The sequence below is a fragment of the Balaenoptera physalus genome, assembly GCF_965194825.1.
Source record: "Balaenoptera physalus genome assembly, chromosome: 20".
NCBI lineage: Eukaryota > Metazoa > Chordata > Mammalia > Artiodactyla > Balaenopteridae > Balaenoptera > Balaenoptera physalus.
In genome coordinates, this window is record NC_138901.1 from 52,102,496 (window position 1) to 52,121,782 (window position 19,287).

Consider the following 19,287-nt stretch of genomic DNA (forward strand, 5'->3'; position numbering starts at 1 on the left):
GTGCTGCCAAAGTATGCCAAGGTCATCAGTTTTCTGCCCCAACCAATGCCACCTTTTAAAACTGTGGCTTAACTACGCAGTCTTCTTTGCAGATAGCAAGGAGCTCTGGCACCATACTCAGAAATTTCAGGCTAAATAGAACCCTAGGCTGCTGGTGTAAAATCAAGCCATGGAAGTCAAGCACAGCAGAGGATAACTGAGACACCAAGAGAATAAAAGAGAGACTCCTTTTCCGGAGACATTCCTGCCGAGCCCTGACACTACAATTAGAAACGTGTTTTAAGACCACGGTTACCTCGACCTTAGAATTCTCCAATGGTAACAGGTAAACACAGAAGGGATTACAAGGGAACCCCAAAAAACCGTCTTTGATCAGCGACAACTTATCTGCCAATAGATGAGACTTTCTTAAGCAACTTACTACACATAACTATCTTGCTCCATTTTTATTTCTATCATCAACCACTTACCCATTCAAAGCCAAGAAAATATTTTCCCCAGCCCCAGGATTCAAACAGGATTGACAGTTTTCAATTCTGAATACTCTTATATTAGCTCCACTTCAAATGTCGAAACAAATAAAAAAAAATCACACGCCAGTAAAACTGCTACAAAATAGTACTTTAAACAGGTTGGAGGTAGGGGTATGGCTTCATTCTGCTGTATCTCAGTCACATCTGGCAGTTTTGCTTCCCTAATTCTGTTTCTGAAATAACCAACATCAAAACAGGCAAGAGTCAGGAATATGCCGATGTTTCCGACGTTTCCAGGCGCTTCCTGATTGGCCCTTCTTCCTGGCATTACTGAACTTTCTCTCCCTGACTCTCCCGCCACCTACCATTAGGCCAGTTCCCTTCTCAGGACTGACACAGGGGTCATCAATTATATGTACCCAAAGTCTTCAGTCTTAAAGGTGACTTTAGAAGAAGGTACAGGGCTACTACCTGGTATACCACCTCCACCAGGGGGTTAAGAAAGTCACCCCTTCTCAGGAAGCAACCAGGGGTGACAGAGAGAGCGTGATGCTCTGTAAGTTCTGACCGGGATCAGACTGCAAAAATAATCCTTTCGGCCTCAGAAAACCAGTCTAAAGCTAAGGTGATCAGCTTAAGTCAGGTTTGAATCCCTTATGAGTTTATTGATGGCTTTTTGTTGATGCAAATAACCACAATTCTTCCTCTGAACTACCATACTACAGTGCCCTGTTAACTTAAGAAAAAAGGGAGGGGGGTGCTTAAAAGGGATTAATTTGTTTCAGATAATTCCATATAAATGCTACCAGTGGGCCAATGGTGGGATTCAGCTTGCCACCCCACAGGCTACACTCCAAAGCAAGCTGCTTTACTGTGCAAGAAGTTTGGAGTTAACTAGCAACAAGCCTGAAAATTTGGTTACGTATGTAAGTACAAAGTTGGTTCATCAAATCCCTGTTCTGGCCCTCAACCCAATGCATTTCAACTAAGGCATCATCTACCTCCTTCTTAACGTTTATCAAACACTTGAATAAGTAACATCCAGCGGCTCTTTGGAGATGGTTCCCTTTTTCAGACGCTGGGTTGCTGAACTGCTCAGAAGCCTCTTGGTCCTGGGCTCCATTACTAGAGCCTTTACAACTTTCCCAAACCTCCATCTCTCCCTTTTCCTCACTCCTTTCGTCCTCCATGGGTTCTGGGTTTTCCTCCTGGGGAAGCGAGTCCTGGTTTGGGCCACGGCTCTCCACAGTGGCAGACTCGTCTTCCTGTAGAGCGGGCCCGCACAGAGCACTCTCCTGGGGACCCTGAGCCAAGTCTTGGCTGCTGCCAGACTCCTTAGTGGGGGACCTTTTCTCTTCCAAGGCTTGGATGACGTTCTTGGGAGCTCGGGGAACTTCTCTCAGTTGTCTCACTCGGTCCCTTTTCTTCCTCCTTAAGTGAATCCAGGAGTTTTCTATGGCTGTTAGGAAAAGGCTAATTTCCTCCTTTCCACAGGGAACTCGTTTATGCTGGACCTGTTTGGAGGAAAAACAGAATTTTATAGGAAATCACTTTTCTCCTCTGAAAACTCCTTAGAACTTTCTTTTTTAAAAAAGAAAAGAGGGCTTCCCTGGTGGCACAGTGGTTAAGAATTTGCCTGCCAATGCAGGGGACACGGGTTTGAGCCCTGGTCCAGGAAGGTCCCACATGCCGCGGAGCAACTAAGCCCGTGCGCCACAACTGCTGAGCCTGTGCTCTAGAGCCCAATGAGCCACAACTACTGAGCCTGCGTGCCACAACTACTGAAGCCCGCGTGCCACAACTACTGAAGCCCGCGCACCTAGAGCCTGTGCTCCGCAACAAGGGAAGCCACTGCAATGAGAAGTCCGCGCACTGCAGCGAAGAGTAGCCCCTGCTTCCCGCAACTAGAGAGAGCCCCGCGCACAGCAATGAAGACCCAACGCAGCCAAAGATAAACTTTTTTAAAAATTCAAAAATAGAAGAAAAAAATAAAAGAAAAAAGAGATTACTATAAGTACTTCTTCAATGTGCTTATTAACCAGGTACCTTCAGATCGGTGAGAATTTTTTCAATCCATGTTGTCACAACTACTATGCCTTCCACTGTCTCAGAGCCCAAAGACGATGCTTTGAGGGATAATTCTTTCATCACAGATTCCAATACTACAAACGTAATGGGTTTCCTTGGCTTCTCTAATTTTCTTCGCTTACTTGGTGGTGACTGAAAGAAAAAGAAGGCATGGGAGAAGAAGAAAGGTTATCCAAATAATTAAATCTCATGCCTTATAATGAATTCAGCTTGGGAAATTTCCATGACCTCTGCTACCAATCACAGAGCACTAAAAACACAAAGGCCTTTGCATATTTATTTTTAATACTCAAAACAACCCTGCAAAATGGGTTTATCATCTCCCCATTTTACAGAAGGGAAAAACTAAGATACAGAGAGCCTATGTAATCAGCTCCAGGTCACACAGTTAGTATTTGTCAAGTTAGGATTTGAACCCCAAAGCCAGGTTCTTTTCTGCCATACCATGTTGCCTGTGTTCTGGCTATCAGGATGTAACTCCCCCACTTATTAAATGTCCTTAATCTACCTGTTGTGCCCAAAACAGGCCTGTGCAAGTATTTCTTTCATGGCACCTCAAGGACCCCAAGGGCATTGTGTTCTTTTCTATAAAGAAATGCATGGCTTAAAATCACCACCTTGTAGCCTGAGTTTATACTTGCCAAGGCTTGAAAGAAAGCAGCTGGTGAGCCACAGCTTGTGAGATCACATGCCAGGAATGACCAGGGCCACCAGAATTGCATGGGCGGAAAAGGACGCCGAATCTTGGTTAACATTAGGGCCAAGCCATTGGCTAGCTAAGCACTGCCTCTCAGCTGGGGTGAGGGGACACCAGTACCGAAGAGAACAGTGGATTTGAAAGCTGGTTCCACATAACTCAACGTTGTCGTCTTTCTTTAAATTTCAAGCTTGGAAAGTGATTTACACTCTACCCACTAGAGGGACTCAAGTTCCATTTTAAAAACCAAGTGACACTGCTGTATTTAAAGTTTATTTCTTTAAAGTAAAAACTTGCTAAATTTTTTTAAATGACTCAGTTAAGACCAGATATATTATGGATACTTTAAGAGACAGACTTGTAGACAACTTTTATCAAAACTTCTAAAAAATTAAGCTAATTCTAAGGTTAATGGGTCAAAATGAGCAGGATTATAAGAAGAAAGGCTCAAAAAAAGGAAACACCTAGTCAGCTTTGAAGATCTTTTCCTAAAAAAAAGCCTGTGATAATTGTGCTGCTAACTCCAGTTCTGCCTGGAAACAGTGACAGAGCACGTCCATATACACACACAGTCAGGTCCAGTTACTGGGTGAGGCCTTATAGGAGCTAACCAGCAACTCCCTACCCTACACATACACAACAAAATATCCAGTTTATTCTATGCTAGAAAACTTTTAGATGGTATTTCTTAGAAACAATCTACATTTTCTCTTTATACCAGATATTAACTAATAAAAAATGGAAATTAAAGAATAGAAAACAAGCTTAGAAGAAAAGGACCAAAAACAAAGGGTGTGTGTATGAGCCAGAAGCCTGCTCTTGAGAAATGAATGGTGGACTCTAAGCCCTGAGTCTGAACTTGCTCAGTTAATGTTTCAGACAAGATGAGACAAATTCATGTTGACATGAAGATAGTAGTATTGTTATTACTCAATCACCCAGCATAAGAAACATAATTTCTACAATTACAGAAAGCCTAACACTTTGCACTAAGGAGCTTAAGATATGATTATTAAGCTGGGGGTGAAAAAAGATGGTGGTGTTGTAGGAGGAGGATGGGGGAGAAGAATCAGATTCCCTTTCCACTTCCTGACATCCAAGGCTGTTAACATGGAAAGGTCACCGTCACAGGGCCATCCCTGACAGCACACCAAAGGTCATCTACAAATATGGCTAAAAGGATAACGCCCCATCTCTCTTCTGACAGAGGTGGTAATCATTTGTGCTCACAAATTCCAATCAGCAAAGTGAAGATATTGCTGTGTTTCTCATTTCCTGCACTATTCTTCTCCAACAGTAAGAATGGACTCATCATCATTTCTAGAACTAAAGGAGAAAAATGCATCCTCACCAAACTTAACAAGAGCTCTATCAAGGATCCACTTTACAAGTTCTAAGGGAGTCGGAAACAACGAAACAGTTTATTGCCTTGTTACACCAGTACTAAAATGAAACCTTCTCTATCTCATATATGGATCCTTTACCTTGCATCCTGGCTCCAGTGTTCCATATACAATGGTCAATCAACAAACCTGGTATTTCTGAAGATTTTTAGTGAATTGTTTTAATACACACACATATTCTCAGGATTGTTTTAGTTTTACTCTATTATAGAAACTAGGTAGGCACTCAAAGAGACAGATAATTTATACTTTAGAAATTATCAAAGTTTTATAGCAATCATTCCTCTCCCTTTCTCGCTCGTACTGTAAATTCTTAGTAGGCAGGGCCAGAGTAGAATACAGGAGCAGGTCTTAAAGAAATTAATAGTTAAATTCAACCCCACAGGTTCAACAGTAGGTAACTGTATATATACCCTGTTACAACACCAGTAAATAGAGGCTGTCTGTTTTTCCCCAATTGAGATGATCTTAATTTACTAATATGCTTTTAAATCTCAAACCACAAATATTTTCAATGAAGAGTTCTACACTCAAACTGTCATAATATAGTTTAGAAGACAAAGTAACATAAATAATTCAACATTTTAAAGCATAAATTTAAAAATCAATAATTTACAATGGTTAATTCAGTTTAATACAAAGAATCAGAAGGTGAATTTACAACTGGTTTTGGATTAGAAGATGAACTACTGTATTACCCAGCTGAAATTACAATGTGAAAGAAGTTTGGTGGGGAGTCGTAAATTTATATTGCTTGAACTGTAAGGATTCAATGAATAAAAATCAACAGGGGGAGGAGCGTCAAGTGTTACTAGACTGAAACCATAAATTGGACAAAAACAGTTCTTAAATTTTTAAAATATGCTTTACCTAGCAGAGCTGTCTTTAAATTTCTTAAATCCTCACTCTTACATTAAGTTCTAGATCTCAGTGGTACAATTAGTCAGGAGACTTTCAAATTAGCTGTAACCTGACACAATTCCGTGTAGCATGTGTCATGCTGCCGAAGCTCTGCTGTTAACTACAGCTAACGCAGAAACTGTTTCCCAGTGAAGCCACAGGCTGCACGAAAGCTTTAAGAGCTCCCTCGTACCTGCAGGAAAAGAAGGGAGTCAATCACTAAGATCTGCTGAGCATGAAGCCACAGCCTCCTCGTTTAGACAAAGCAGCTTCTAGAATGGTCTGGAGGGGAAAGGAGTGCTCTTGGCTACTGCACTGGGGTCTTCCCTGCTCTACCATACTCTGAATGGCTACTGCCCCAGGTCCTCCAGGAACAAGCAGAATGTCTGTAAGCTGTTATTCAGCACAGGCTGTCATTTATGGAGAAACAAAGCCAAGCAGCCAACACTGACACCTGGCTGGAATACACACAGGAGGTGCGCTGGGAAGGACAGTCAGACCATCTTGCCTTATTCAAATGTGTATCGGCTCTGCTGCCATGAAGTGGACAAAATATTTTGTTGTCTAAAAGTGTGGCTTCCTTATTAACAGCCCAGTGGCATTTCTGTTGTTACCTAATCTGACAGGTTACTGTTTTTAAAATGTCCTTGTAATCATTCCTAGATATATGCAAAAACAATAAACAGTAAAAAATCAAGGGGAAGAAAAGTTTATGTAGAATGGTACCTATCTAAGTAGGGGCGGCTATAACTACACGTGTATTTCTTTATATTAAAACAGCCAAACAAAAAACAATGGAAGGATAAATTATAAAATCGTTTAAACAGTAACCCGAGGAGAAGAGGGATTGATTGGGGTGAAAGAGACAAGAGAAAGAAGCTAGATTTCTAACTATATCCTTTTCAATATCTGATTTTGAAACGATGGGTAAATATCTTTTACAATTACAAAACAAAATTAAATAGCACAAAAAGAGGCAATCCCTAAAAATATAAAGTAGAATGAAACAAATGAACGTAATTGTGTACGAACTTGGTGGCATAAACCCACAAAAAGGAAACATTCCAAATGACTTTAAAGTCCATCATGAGACAGTCCCCAAGGACAAAAGAATGAAAAAAAAGAAAAAAAAAGCTATTTTCACAAATCATTTGGTGACGTTAACTTTGAGACTGCCGTGGTGTATCATGGGCCAAAACAAATGAGTAATTAATTATGGTCAAGGACTGAGATTTTTGGCATGGAATTTTTGAACGGGAGACATAGACAATTGGTGAAGTTAAGTAGAAACTAAATAGAAAGTCTGAACTAGGATGTATTTTATCTTTAAAAAGAAAATCGAAAAATAGTTGCTGCCAGCTCTGGGGAAGAAAAAAAAATATGAACTGGGAGCAACCTGTCATACTAGACAGCAAGGGAGCTACCCAAGACCCTAGTAAGATAAGACGACTCAGCATCCAACTTGAATAAACACTCCATGGCCAAAGATGGGACATAATCTGTGCATCAATAAAGATAATAAGTGTAACAGATTGAAAAATACTGAAAGTGTAAATCCATGAGTTCATAATAGTCTAAAAACAAAACCTAAACCACCGTCTTTGGTCACTTCTGGGAGATGCTAGGGAACCACTAACTCATTATTCTTGAAACTGAAAAGTAAAGCAAAATAATCAAGCATTTATCCTGCCTTTACCAGATGAACTGTACCTCAATGTAACCAAATAATTGATAAGGGGAAGTTTCTCTTTATAAGTACTTTAGCAATAAATAAAGAAGGAATAATAGAATCGGAATATCAACATTCTGCAACTCTAAATGAATTAATGGATCCAGGCAATGATCATCAGTGACTGCTCACATTGCAAGAAGATAAAAGCAAACATTATGTGCCTCCTGATGGAAGTTCTGAAGCATACCACACACCACCTAGAAAGCAGTCTCCCCCACTCCGATCAAGACTGTACAATATCTGATCAAGTCTCTGGCTCTAACTGCCAATTTACAGGAAAGACAGGGTCTGAGGAACATGTTAACACCACGGAGATGCACTCAGAAAAATCCAGATGTAAAAAAACTCTATAGGACAAATATCCCAGTTTCTTTAACAAATAAATTACAAGGGAGTGGGTGAGAGAAGGGGGAAAGAGGGGGTGGGCAGCCAGACTAAAAGCAATTCAAAGGATATATCAATCAACTGCAACACATAAAACTTGGTAAGACTCTAGTTTGACAAACTTTAAAACATTTGAGACAGTAAGAAAAATTTGATCAACTATACAGCCAACATGAAGGAATTATGAATTATTGTGGTTATGTTTTTTTTTAAAAGAATCTTCACCTTTTACAGATAAATATGAAAATGGTTATGGATAATATACTGTCTGAGATTTGCTTCAGAATTGTCAGGGCAGGGGGAAGGAGTATATGGAATACAGATGAAACAAGAATAGCCATGAGCTGTCAACAGTTAAAGTGGGTGATTGAAAGGTAAATACTAGGTGTCTTCCTAGACTGTCAATCGACTCAATATTAAAATTATTTAACTTCAAAAACTAAAAACAAAGATATATATTATGGAATAGAATACAAAATTCAAATGCATATTAAAGAGAAAAGAAGAGACTTCACGAGTACAGAGTGCTTCCTGGGAAATTCTTTATTGTCACCTTGATGCCCAGGGATTTGTCAGAAAACATTTCCTCCTATAGCTGATACTTCAGTGGAAATGTCTGAGAATCACTGTACCACATCATTTATTCCTTCATTTTCATTCATTTAATAATTATTATTTGAGGACCAGACACTATACTAGGTTGATGCCACATAGAAGACACAATATGGACAAAGAATAGTGAACCCAGGAGCAGGATCCCAATATCAATTTAGGAAGAGTGAGGGCAAACTTCACAGGTGGCAGTATCTGAACTAACTTGATAGATGAGAGTCTGATGGTCAGAGAGGAATCTCTTGGAAAGGGATCAGAGAGCAGAAGCTCAATATTACTGGGGCATCAAATATGGAGGTGGGTGAGAAGGAATGGTGGGGAATGACAATACAATATATTTTACTGAGCATTTACTATATACCAGGCACTGTGTTAATTATATTTAATCCTCAAAACCCTATGTGGTAGGTACTATTATTACCCCCATCTTATAGATGAGGAAACTGAAACTTAGAAAAGTAACCTGCTCAACATAAAGCTAGACAGGGGCCAGTACACAAAAGGCTTTTTCTATACACTATGCAATAGTTTTGGTGTTATCCACCATGCCACAGTTAAACAGAATACCAATACAAACTACTAGGTCACAAGGAAGTTCATGCAGAATACAAATGACTGAAAGAGATAAGTCCAGAGAGATTTCTATGGGCTGCATGGTTAAGAAGGCTTTATGCAGAAGCTGGAATTGAGCTGGGCTGCCGTGGAGGGAAGTTCACGGGAAGGATCAGAGAAAGGGCTGTGAGCAAAGGCTGTACAAAGTCAGTTATGACTCTGGCATCATGAGCAGACCGTACAGTCAGGAAAACAGGGAGCAATTAGGACGGAAGGGAAAGTCAAAGACAGATTTGGGAGGCCCAAGGAGCCACTGAGGAGCTATACATTCTTTGAATGGTGAGTTTAGGATGAATCCAAGTGACTGTTACATGGAAGGCTGTTGGGATGGCCTATAAGCAAGGTGATGAAGGGTTGCCTGAGTAGGTTAATACATGGCTAGGCTGGAATAAAAGGCAGTCCTTTGGCAGTACAGTGAGTAGGAGCTTAGGCTGTGAAATCAGACTAATCTGGGCTCCAACTTGACTTTTTAGAGCCTCCAATTTCCTCATCTAGGAAGTGGGGATAATACCACGTACTCGACTATTGTCAGGTTTAAATAAAATGACATAATGTGTGTGAAGCATTCACATCACAATTTAAAGCACTATATCCACTGCTTTAAATCTACTATACCTACTAACGTCCTGCTTGCAATGCTGCTCCTTAGTAGAAGTCCTACATCATTCCTTTTAACATTCAACAAATACTTATCAAGCACCAACTATGAGTCAGACACTGACAATTCCTCCTCTGTGAAGTCCTCTCACACTAGCCCAGCCTGAACCATTTCCTTTTCTGAACTCCCTAAGTCCACACCATTCTGGTCCCTACCATTCATTTCATTACTTACTCATATATAAAATTTTCTATCAGTACTTCACATGTTTTTCTCCCCCACAAAACTAATCACCATAAGGTACAGAAAATGGTATCTTATTCCTTCAGTATTATCACAATGAACATCACACTTAATAAGAAAAGTAATTAAGAGGAGGAGCCTTAGCTCTGGTTTTGGTCAAGAGCTCAGCTCCCTCACCATCACATCTGTTTTATAGCACAATATACAGTCTGGTATAGTACTGGTTTTCTAACCGTGTCTTAACAGCAGAATCCTTTCAATAAATAAAATTAATACATAATACTGACAAAAGCAGATCAGCTCTGTTTAAAATGAGAGAGAACCCTGAAGTACCAGCCTTACATCTGCCCCCAACTGTCATCCCCTGGGCACCAACACGGAATCCCTCCTCTGTCTAGAATTAGTTTGAGAAGCTGTGGAATAGTACGTGGAGCACTATCAGAAGAGCCCCACTCGGACACTAACAAGGTTACGTAATTAATCTGACCTGTTCCCTCCATTTGTTCTCCAAAAAGCCCTCTAGTTATCACTCCCTGGACAGGAAAGACCCAGGCTCAAAGGAAACGTCTGAACCCAGGGAGGTCATTTTTTAAAACCAGAGTTCCTGGGCAATGCTCAGACCAAGAGTGCACAATTTACTACGGCTACATTATTTTCCCTTTTTCTTTTAACAAGTGTCAAACTTCTGAAAGCAAAGCAAAGCAAACCTAAAATAATGCCTTGAGCAACTAGAGGAGAAGCTCGGACAAAGAGGCATTATAAGTGGCTTGTTAAAATTCTGTAAAGAACCGTCCTTACAATATGCTTCCTTATATTTGTCATCAGTCAGAAATGAATGTACAAAATTCTATCAACACTAGGACTCGTCTTTTTGCTGTTAAAATAAATCCAGACAAGAGCAATGGGCTTAGTGTGGGCACCTGAATCAGAAGTGAATTAGAATTTTTCAGCATTCAGCACCAACAGAAACGAATCAGTAGGCCTGAGATAAGTGAAAACATTAGTTGCCATAGTAACTTGCACATTTACCCTAAAAAGGCGGGAGTGGGGGTGGGACGGGGAAGTAGGTCAATATTTCTGCTTAACTAGCTCTAGTCCTTGGCTTCCTCTCCTCACCTAAAGCAGCATATCCTCCTCCGTCCCCGCCACTGACAGGAGCAAGAGGAGGAAATGAGGTGACCATTTCAAAAAGCAAGGAGTGGGAGAGGTCCAGGTAGAGGGAAGGAGAACCAAGAGGACAGTCCACTAAAAACGTCCCGAGTGCCTTGGGACTACCCCTGGGAAAGCAGATGCTGATCAAGGGCACCAGTGCTAAGAAACTGTTGCTGGGTTACCACAAATCAGAAATTGCCAATTTCCCTGTAGCAGTTTAAGTGTACCTAATGGAACACTTGGGAATGCATTATTAACAACTTTGGGTTGGGGGTAGCGGTGGGGAGGGATGAGTACTCTGGCATGGGAGAAACCTGAGGCCCTTAGCAAGAGGCATTCTTTGATGGCTGAAACTATGAACAGGGCTCAAGGACAGCCTAAAAGACAGGGAGGGAGGGAGCAAGGAAAGTAAGCTGATTTTGCTACCCAGAAACATAGTGCTCTTTGATACTCTGATTTGAAATAGCTACTAATCCAAGAGGGCAAGGGTGACGCTGGTCCCTGAGATGGCCTGAAGAGTGACAGAGCTCATTACCAGCTCTTCTGCCTGCGGTACCAACAAGTGCAGAAAGCAGGTTAAACAGAAAGCATTTGGAAACAGGTGCAGTTCCATTTTCCTGCAGCTGTTAGTGTCTGCACAGGGATAAGCTAGGACATTACTAATGATTTTAACCATTTGGTGGGAAAGCCCTAGTGTTGTTCTAGAAGACAACAGAAAGGATACTCCCTCAGGGAGGTCAAAAAAGCAGAACCATCTTTTTTAACCAGTGAGAATTTCGAACACAAACCTCTAGATACCCTACTGCATGGCACAGAGGCAAGTCTAGGCTTCCATCGGCAGGCCAATCACACTTGACTGGGAAACTTATTTCAGTACAGCAGCACACCTAGCTGCAGAGCACAGGAAGGAAAGGCTCAGTTTCAAATCTGAGCTCATGTATTCAGAAACATCTGCAAATCATCCCCTTGTACTTCTGCACATGTCTCTACTCCTCTGCCCTATGGGAGAAGGAAAGAGCCTCATAGACACAGCAACATTTAAGAGAGGCTCTGGAGACCAAGCGTGGCCAAGACCTTGGGAGAGGAGCACCCAGAACAAGCCTGTGGTGTGGACAGGGGATTAGAGACGGCAAGGTACCAGGTACCTAAATACCTGAATACCAGGTATCTAGGCCTCCGTAAATACTGTGGGAAGAAGCAGCCCACGCTGAGCAACGTGTGCCTGAACGTTAAGGCGGACAGCTCCAGGCAACAGTAAGTCAATCATTCTTCCAAGGGAAATGTGAGAACAAACAGATGCTATTCTATTACCACCTCTTAGCACGGCCCAGAAAAATTATTCGGTCTAAGCAGTTCAGAAACATTTTTCTTTTGCATATAGCAGCACAGAGGACAAAGAGAATTTTGTGGAACAAATCATGTTTTAAAACGTTCTATTACGGAAGAATGTTCAAGCTCAAGCACATGCAAAGTAGACAAAATAGGGTAATGAACTATCACCCAGCTTCAAAACTGATCAGTATTCCAGTGCTAATCTTAAAGCCGAGACAGAACCCTTCACTGGAATGATCTCTAAGTTTTACACATCAAAAGCCTGCAACCCCAAATGGTAATTTCTACATCCACCAGGAACCCCAGGAGATAGCTACTCTAGGAAAACAGCAGTGTTAAGAGAAAATAAACAGACTTCAATTTCAGTGCTTGAGGAATATCTAACAGAATAATCATACCCACAAAGTTTTTGTATCTGAATTTTTTAATTCCTAAAAGACGCATTTCCAATTCATTTATGTCTGCTGAGTAACAATCAATGAGTTGCACAAACTCACAGAGAAAGGTTCCACAGTCACCACGGTCAGCCTTCCAGGACCATGTCTGGTTTACAACCACTTTCCATTCTTTTTTTTTTTTTTTTTCTCCAGCTTCATTGAGGTACAAATGGCATATATCATTGTGTAAGTTTAAGGTGTACAATTGTGATGATTTGTTGCACAAATATCGTGAACTGACTACCAAATAAGGTTAGTTAACACCTCAATCACCTCACATAATTACTTTTTTTTTTGTGGTGAGAACACAAGATCTATTCTGTTAGCAACTTTAAGGTATATAATACAGTACTGTTAACTATAGTCACCACGCCGTACATTAGATCCCAAGAACTTATTCATCTTACAACTGGAAGTATAACCTTTGACCAACATCTCCTCATTTCCCCATTGCAACCCCTCCCCTTTCCATTCTGACATAAGCATTTGGGGCAAACTTCAGGAAAACAGGACAGTACAGATTTAGTTCATTTATGACCTACTAAAACCCACCATGTGCTGGAATTCAGAGAAGCTACAGGAAGGTCTCTACTTACTGGTACTGTTACATCATCATAAAAACTCCATGCCAAAGCCCACCTCATTGTCCGACCTTGGCAGAATTCAGTGTAGGTGACTTTAGGAACCTGAAACCAGCAAACACAGCATCTCATCATTCTAGTAATTCTATGTTTCTGGCTCCTGCCTCATGTTAAATTATATGTTGTTCGTTCTTTTTATCAGTTAACAAACACTACCATCCAAAAACAGTTACGCACAGCTGCCTAATAATCAATGAATAAATTACCTCTCAACAAAGTTGTGGGCTTTCTTCCTGCCATAAAACACAAGAGAGAATTTATAGTTCTGGCCTGAAGGTCCAATATATGAAACACTCAAAACACAGCCCTTCAGAGAACCACTGGTAAAATGATTCAAATGTTCTTTTGTTTTCTTCTGTTTAGGAAAGAGAGCCTCTAAGGCCTAGCTAGACACAGCTATCTAGTCTCCCTTTTGTCTACCAGATTTTAGGAAAGAAAACAGAACTACTTTCTAGCTGTTACAATTTTAACAAAGAAAAGGTGTTGTGGGGAAAATAGGATGAGTAGAATGTCAGAGAGAAAACTGAAATCAGAAACTTGGTTCTACCGCTGAACCCACATCTGACCCCCTTCTCTGTAAAAGTCACCCTGCTCCTGCCTATTCATGCCCAAACACCATAAACTGGGAGGGGAGTTGGGGAAGTATGTATTTGTCACCTGCTTTTCAAAACAAAAGCAAGGGGCTGAACTTGTGTGGGTCACACCATAGTGGGGTGAAGATCGCACACCGGACTGAAGATCATTCTGGTTTCAGCTGTTCGTTGATAACTAGACGTGTGACCTGGAACAAGCCCCTTAGCTTCAGTTTCTGCAGTTATAATGGAGTCAGATGTGGGGTCAGTGGTAGGCAGACACCAGGTTTTTTGATGTCTGGTTTCTCTCTGACATTCTACTCATCCTGTTTTCCCCATCTTTTCTTATTGGTCAAAGAAGGCCTTATTTTAATAATTTATAAAAAGTTCCCTTTAGCCCCAAAATTACAACATTAAAAAATAAACAAACAAAAAACACATTTAGAGCTTTTAGGTATAAAGGACAGTTCTATCTATACTCCAAGTACCATCAAAAGTGGATACACCAGAATAGTAATGACAAAGCCTTACCCCTTGTATTCGAAGTTCTTCCTTCAGAGGAGCCAGGCTGCATTTCTTTCCCAGCATACAGCTATACCACCTGGAGGGGGGTATCAGGCAAGTCAAACACTGTTTATGTGGTTATACGTTTTTACAGTTAAGCATTACTCAAGTGAAAAAGATAAGTGTAGCAAACAAATATTGAGTTAAGTTACAAGTGACAATAACAAGAATTGTATCAATAGCCCAAAGCAACTTAAACAAAAAGCCACTTAGCCTCTCCAATGATTTTAGTGCTGTATGTATGTGGAAAGAGAGTAAGAGAGAGAGGTCTCACCTGCAGTGTGCTCAGAATGAAGGTCATTTAGCTTTGGGACAGAAATTAGTTAATAAACAACAGTAAAAACATGCATATACACCCCCCCACACACCATATTAAAAGAAATTCTAAAATCTAGCATGAACCTGTATTTTGAGATGCACTCACTTGCAAATAACTTAAGAATATATATTGCATTAAAGTTTCAACAGAGCATGAAATCAATGTCTTCTATAGCAAATACAAATCCAGAAGAGGGAGTATGAAGATGGAGTGAACTGGTTAAAAGGTAAAAGGACAGACTTTATTTCTTCTGATTATTCTAAAAAGTTTGCAAAGTATAAAATTTATACAGGACTTCTGCTTCAGCATATGAAGGATTAACTAGTAAGGAAATTGCCCTTCCACCATAAACTAGGAAACTGGACAAAATATATGAAACAATTTTTCAGACACTGGACAACTGCAGTGAAGACCCATGAGCTCAGAGAGACAAACAAGGTGAGCCCTGTAACTGCCAGAGCTTACTGCCTGAAGGAAATTCCCAAGCTGCAAAGCAGGGAAAGGAAACTAAAACAGAACCCAATAATCTTGCTGAATTGATGAGACAGAGACTGGAGTTCAGAGAGGCTGAGGAGTAAGAATGTGAAGAGCAAAATGTAAGAGGAAGGAGCTGCATACGGAGAGAATTCTGGGCACCTGCAGAGGAGGTTGCTGGAATATTCTGCAGAATGATCTACATGTGTGGGGTGGAGGCTAGGGAAAGAACTCTCAGAAAGCAGTAAGCTGAACAATTCCTGGATTCCAGACAGCTGGGACTAGTTTGTGGATTTACTATTCAGAGCAGAAAGACCCTGTTAATAAAAGGGGCATCTAGTGGAGTCCTGGAAAGGATACTGCTTTGTAATGGGCTACAGCCTGTTCTATATCTACCCTAATAAAGCTTAAAAGCAAGATTTGAAAGGATCCAACTAGTCACAAGTAACTCAAGTAACCATCAAAACAAAGTTCAACACCCTTTAAAGGAATACAACGAAATGCAGCACCCCCAAACATAAGATATGCAATGTCCAGCATCCAGTCAAAAACTACCAGACATTGAAAGAAGCAGGAGGGCTTCCCTGGTGGCACAGTGGTTAAGAATCCGCCTGCCAATGCAGGGGACACGGATTCGAGCCCTGGTCTGGGAAGATCCCACGTGCCGCAGAGCAACTAAGCCTGTGTGCCACAACTACTGAAGCCTGTGCGCCTAGAGCCCATGCTCCACAACAAGAGAAGCCACCGTGATGAGAAGCCCACATACCGCAATGAAGAGAAGCTCCTGCTCGCTGCAACTAGAGAAAGCCCACACATAGCAACAATGACCCAATGCAGCCAAAAATAACAAATAAAATAAAAAAAGCAGGAAAATGACTCACAACCAGGATTTAAAAATCAATCACTAGAAACAGACCAAGAAATAAGAGAGATGATGGAATTAGGAGATGAGGACATCAAAACAGCTATTAGAAATATGCTCCATAACAAACATGGACATGATGAAGAGCAAGAGGGAAGATATAAAAACTAACCAAATGGAACTTCTAGACATGAAAATTATAATATCTAAAATAAAAAATTCACAGATGGGATTAACAGCATATTAGACTCTGCAAAAGAAAAGATGTGTGAACTTGAAGACACAGCAAAACAACTACCTGAAATAAAGCACACAGGGGGGGAAAAAAAAAGAAAAAGACCAAAAAAATAAAACGCAGCACCAGTGACCAATGGGACAATATCAAGCAGTACACATAACTGGGGTTTCAGAAAAGGGGCAAAAGGGGGACAAAAATATTTGAAAAAAAGGTCAAAATTTTTCCAAAACTGATAAAAACTATAAAAACATATACAAGAAGTTCAATGAACTCCACACAGAAGAAACATAAAGAAAACCATACTATATATTTAAAACAGATAGCCAACAAGGACCTACTGTATAGCACAAGGGAACTCTGCTCAATACTCTGCAATAACCTAAATGGGAAAAGAATTTGAAAAAGAATAGATATATCTATATGTATAACTGAATCATGTTGCTGTACACCTGAAACTAACACAACATTGTTAATCAACTCTACTCCAATAGAAAATAAAAATTAAAACAAAAAACATACTAAGGCACCTTATAATCAAATTACGGAAAATTAGAGATAAAAAGAAAATCTTAAAAGCAGGGAGAGGGTAGAGTCACTTTTTGTTCAAAAGAATAAAGATAAATATTTAATATCAGATTTCTCATCAGAAATAATGCAAGCCAGGGCTTCTCTGGTGGCACAGTGGTTAAGAGTCCACCTGCCAATGCAGGGGGCCCGGATTCAATCCCTGTTCAGGGAACTAGATCCCATATGCATGCTGCAACTCAGGAGCCCAAGTGCCGCAACTAAGGAGCTGGTGAGCCGCAACTAAGGAGCCCGCCTGCCTCAACTAAGACCCAGCTCAACCAAATAAATAAATAAATAAATATATATTTTTAAAATGTTGATTTTAAAAAAAAAGGAAAACAACCAGAATATCCAGGAACTGTGGGACAACTACAAAAGGTATAAAATATGTGTAATGGAAATCTATAAGGAAAAGAAAGAGAAAAGAACAGAAGAATCTGAAACAATGACTGAGAATTCCCCCAAATTAATGTCAGACACAAACCACAGATCCAGGAAGCTAAGAGAACACTGAGCAGAAAAAATGCCCAGAAAACTACACCTAGGCCTGTGATTTTTAAAACACAGAAAATCAAAAAGATAAAGAAAAAATCCTTAAAGAAGCTAAAAAAAGATACACCTTACCTATTGATAAGAATTACATCCAACTTGTCTTAAGAAACCAAGCAAGCAAGAAGAGAGTGGAGTGAAATACTTATTTCAGACACAGCTGACTTCAAACCAAGGCAAGTTATCGGGAATAATTACACAATGCTAAAGATGACAATCTTCCAAGAAGACTTAACAATCCTTAATGTTTGTACCTAACAACAGAGCATCAAACTACATGAGGCAAAAACTGATAGAGCTGCCAGGAGAAATGGATGAATCCTCTACTAGAGATGGAAACTTCAACAACCCTCTATCAGAATGGACAGATCCAGCTGGCAGAAAATCAGTAAAGACATAGTTGAACTCACAATACCATCAATCAACTGGCTCTAATTGACATCTATAAACTATTCATCCAACAACAGCAGAATACACATTCCTCTCAAGCTCACATGGAAGATTCACCAAGACAGACAGTGTTCTGGGCCGTAAAATACATGTTAACAAATTTTAAAGAATAAAAATCATACATCTGCTCTTACACCATAGGGAATTAAACTTGAAATCAGTAACAGAAAGAGAACTGGAAAATCCCCAAATACTTGGAGATTAAACAATACATTTCTAAATAACACATGGGTCAAAGAAGAAATCTCAAGAGAAATTAAGCAATATTTTTTTAAAAAATAAATTTATTTATTTATTTTTGGCTGCAATGGGTCTTCGTTGCTGCGTGTGGGCTTTTCGCTAGTTGCGGCGAGTGGGGGCTACTCTGTTGCGGTGCGCGGGCTTCTCATTGCGGTGGCTTCTCTTGTTGCGGAGCACGGGCTCTAGGCATGCGGGCTTCAGTAGCTGTGGCACACGAGGTTAGTAGTTGTGGCTCGTGGGCTCTAGAGCACAAGCTCAGTAGTTGTGGTGCATGGGTTTACTTGCTCCATGGCATGTGGGATCTTCCCAGGCCAGGGCTTGAACCCGTGTCCCCTACATTGGCAGGCGGATTCTTAACCACTGTGCCACCAGGGAAGTCCGAAGCAATATTTTTAACTAAATGAAAATGAAAATACAACTTGTTAAAATGTGTGTAGTGAAAGCAGTGCTTGAGGGAAATTTATAGCATTGAATAAATACATTAGAAAAGAAAGATCTAGGGCTTCCCTGGTGGCACAGTGGTTGAGAATCCGCCTGCCAATGCAGGGGACACGGGTTCGAGCCCTGGTCTGGGAAGATCCCACATGCTGCGGAGCAACTGGGCCCGTGAGCCACAATTACTGAGCCTGCGCATCTGGAGCCTGCGCTCCGCAAAAAGAGAGGCCGCGATAGTGAGAGGCCCGCGCACCGCGAAGAAGAGTGGCCCCCACTTGCCACAATTAGAGAAAGCCCTCGCACATAAACGAAGACCCAACACAGCCATAAATAAATAAATAAACAAACAAACAAAAAAAACACAACACTGAGCTTTCCTACAATCTACACTTCCCTGTACGTGGCACTCCACAACATTTAAAAAAAAAAAAAAAGAAAAGAAAGATCTAAAATCTATCATCTAAGCCTCCACCTCAGGAAGCTAAAAGAGCAAATTAAATCCAAAACAAACAGAAGAAAAGAAATAATAAAAATTGAAATCAGGAAATCAACAGAGAAAAATCAATGAAGTCAAAAGCTGGTTCTTTAAAAAGATCAATAAATTCAATAAGCCTCTAGCCAGGCTAAGAAAAAAAAAGAAAGGACACAGATTCCTAATAACCGAAATGAAATGGAGCAAAGACAGTCTTTTCAACAAATGGTGCTGGCCTAGA

General features: G+C 40.5%; 1 protein-coding gene across 4 annotated transcripts in view; it reads right to left on the reverse strand.

Moving 5' to 3' along the window:
• Nucleotides 1-431: 431 nt before the first annotated feature.
• METTL16 (methyltransferase 16, RNA N6-adenosine) overlaps nt 432-19,287 on the reverse strand; it is a 57,531-nt gene continuing 38,675 nt past the window's right edge. For 3 of the 4 annotated variants that reach the window (XM_082443516.1, XM_082443517.1, XM_082443518.1), the window contains exons 7-10: nt 14,408-14,477; nt 13,260-13,349; nt 2,520-2,693; nt 432-1,987 (exon numbers count right to left, since the gene is read on the reverse strand). In XM_082443516.1, coding sequence (XP_082299642.1) covers nt 1,364-1,987; nt 2,520-2,693; nt 13,260-13,349; nt 14,408-14,477 — 958 coding nt within the window. In that variant the 3' untranslated portion in view covers nt 432-1,363. The remainder of the gene's footprint in view (nt 1,988-2,519; nt 2,694-13,259; nt 13,350-14,407; nt 14,478-19,287) is intronic. The other variant, XM_082443519.1, reaches the window with a different exon arrangement.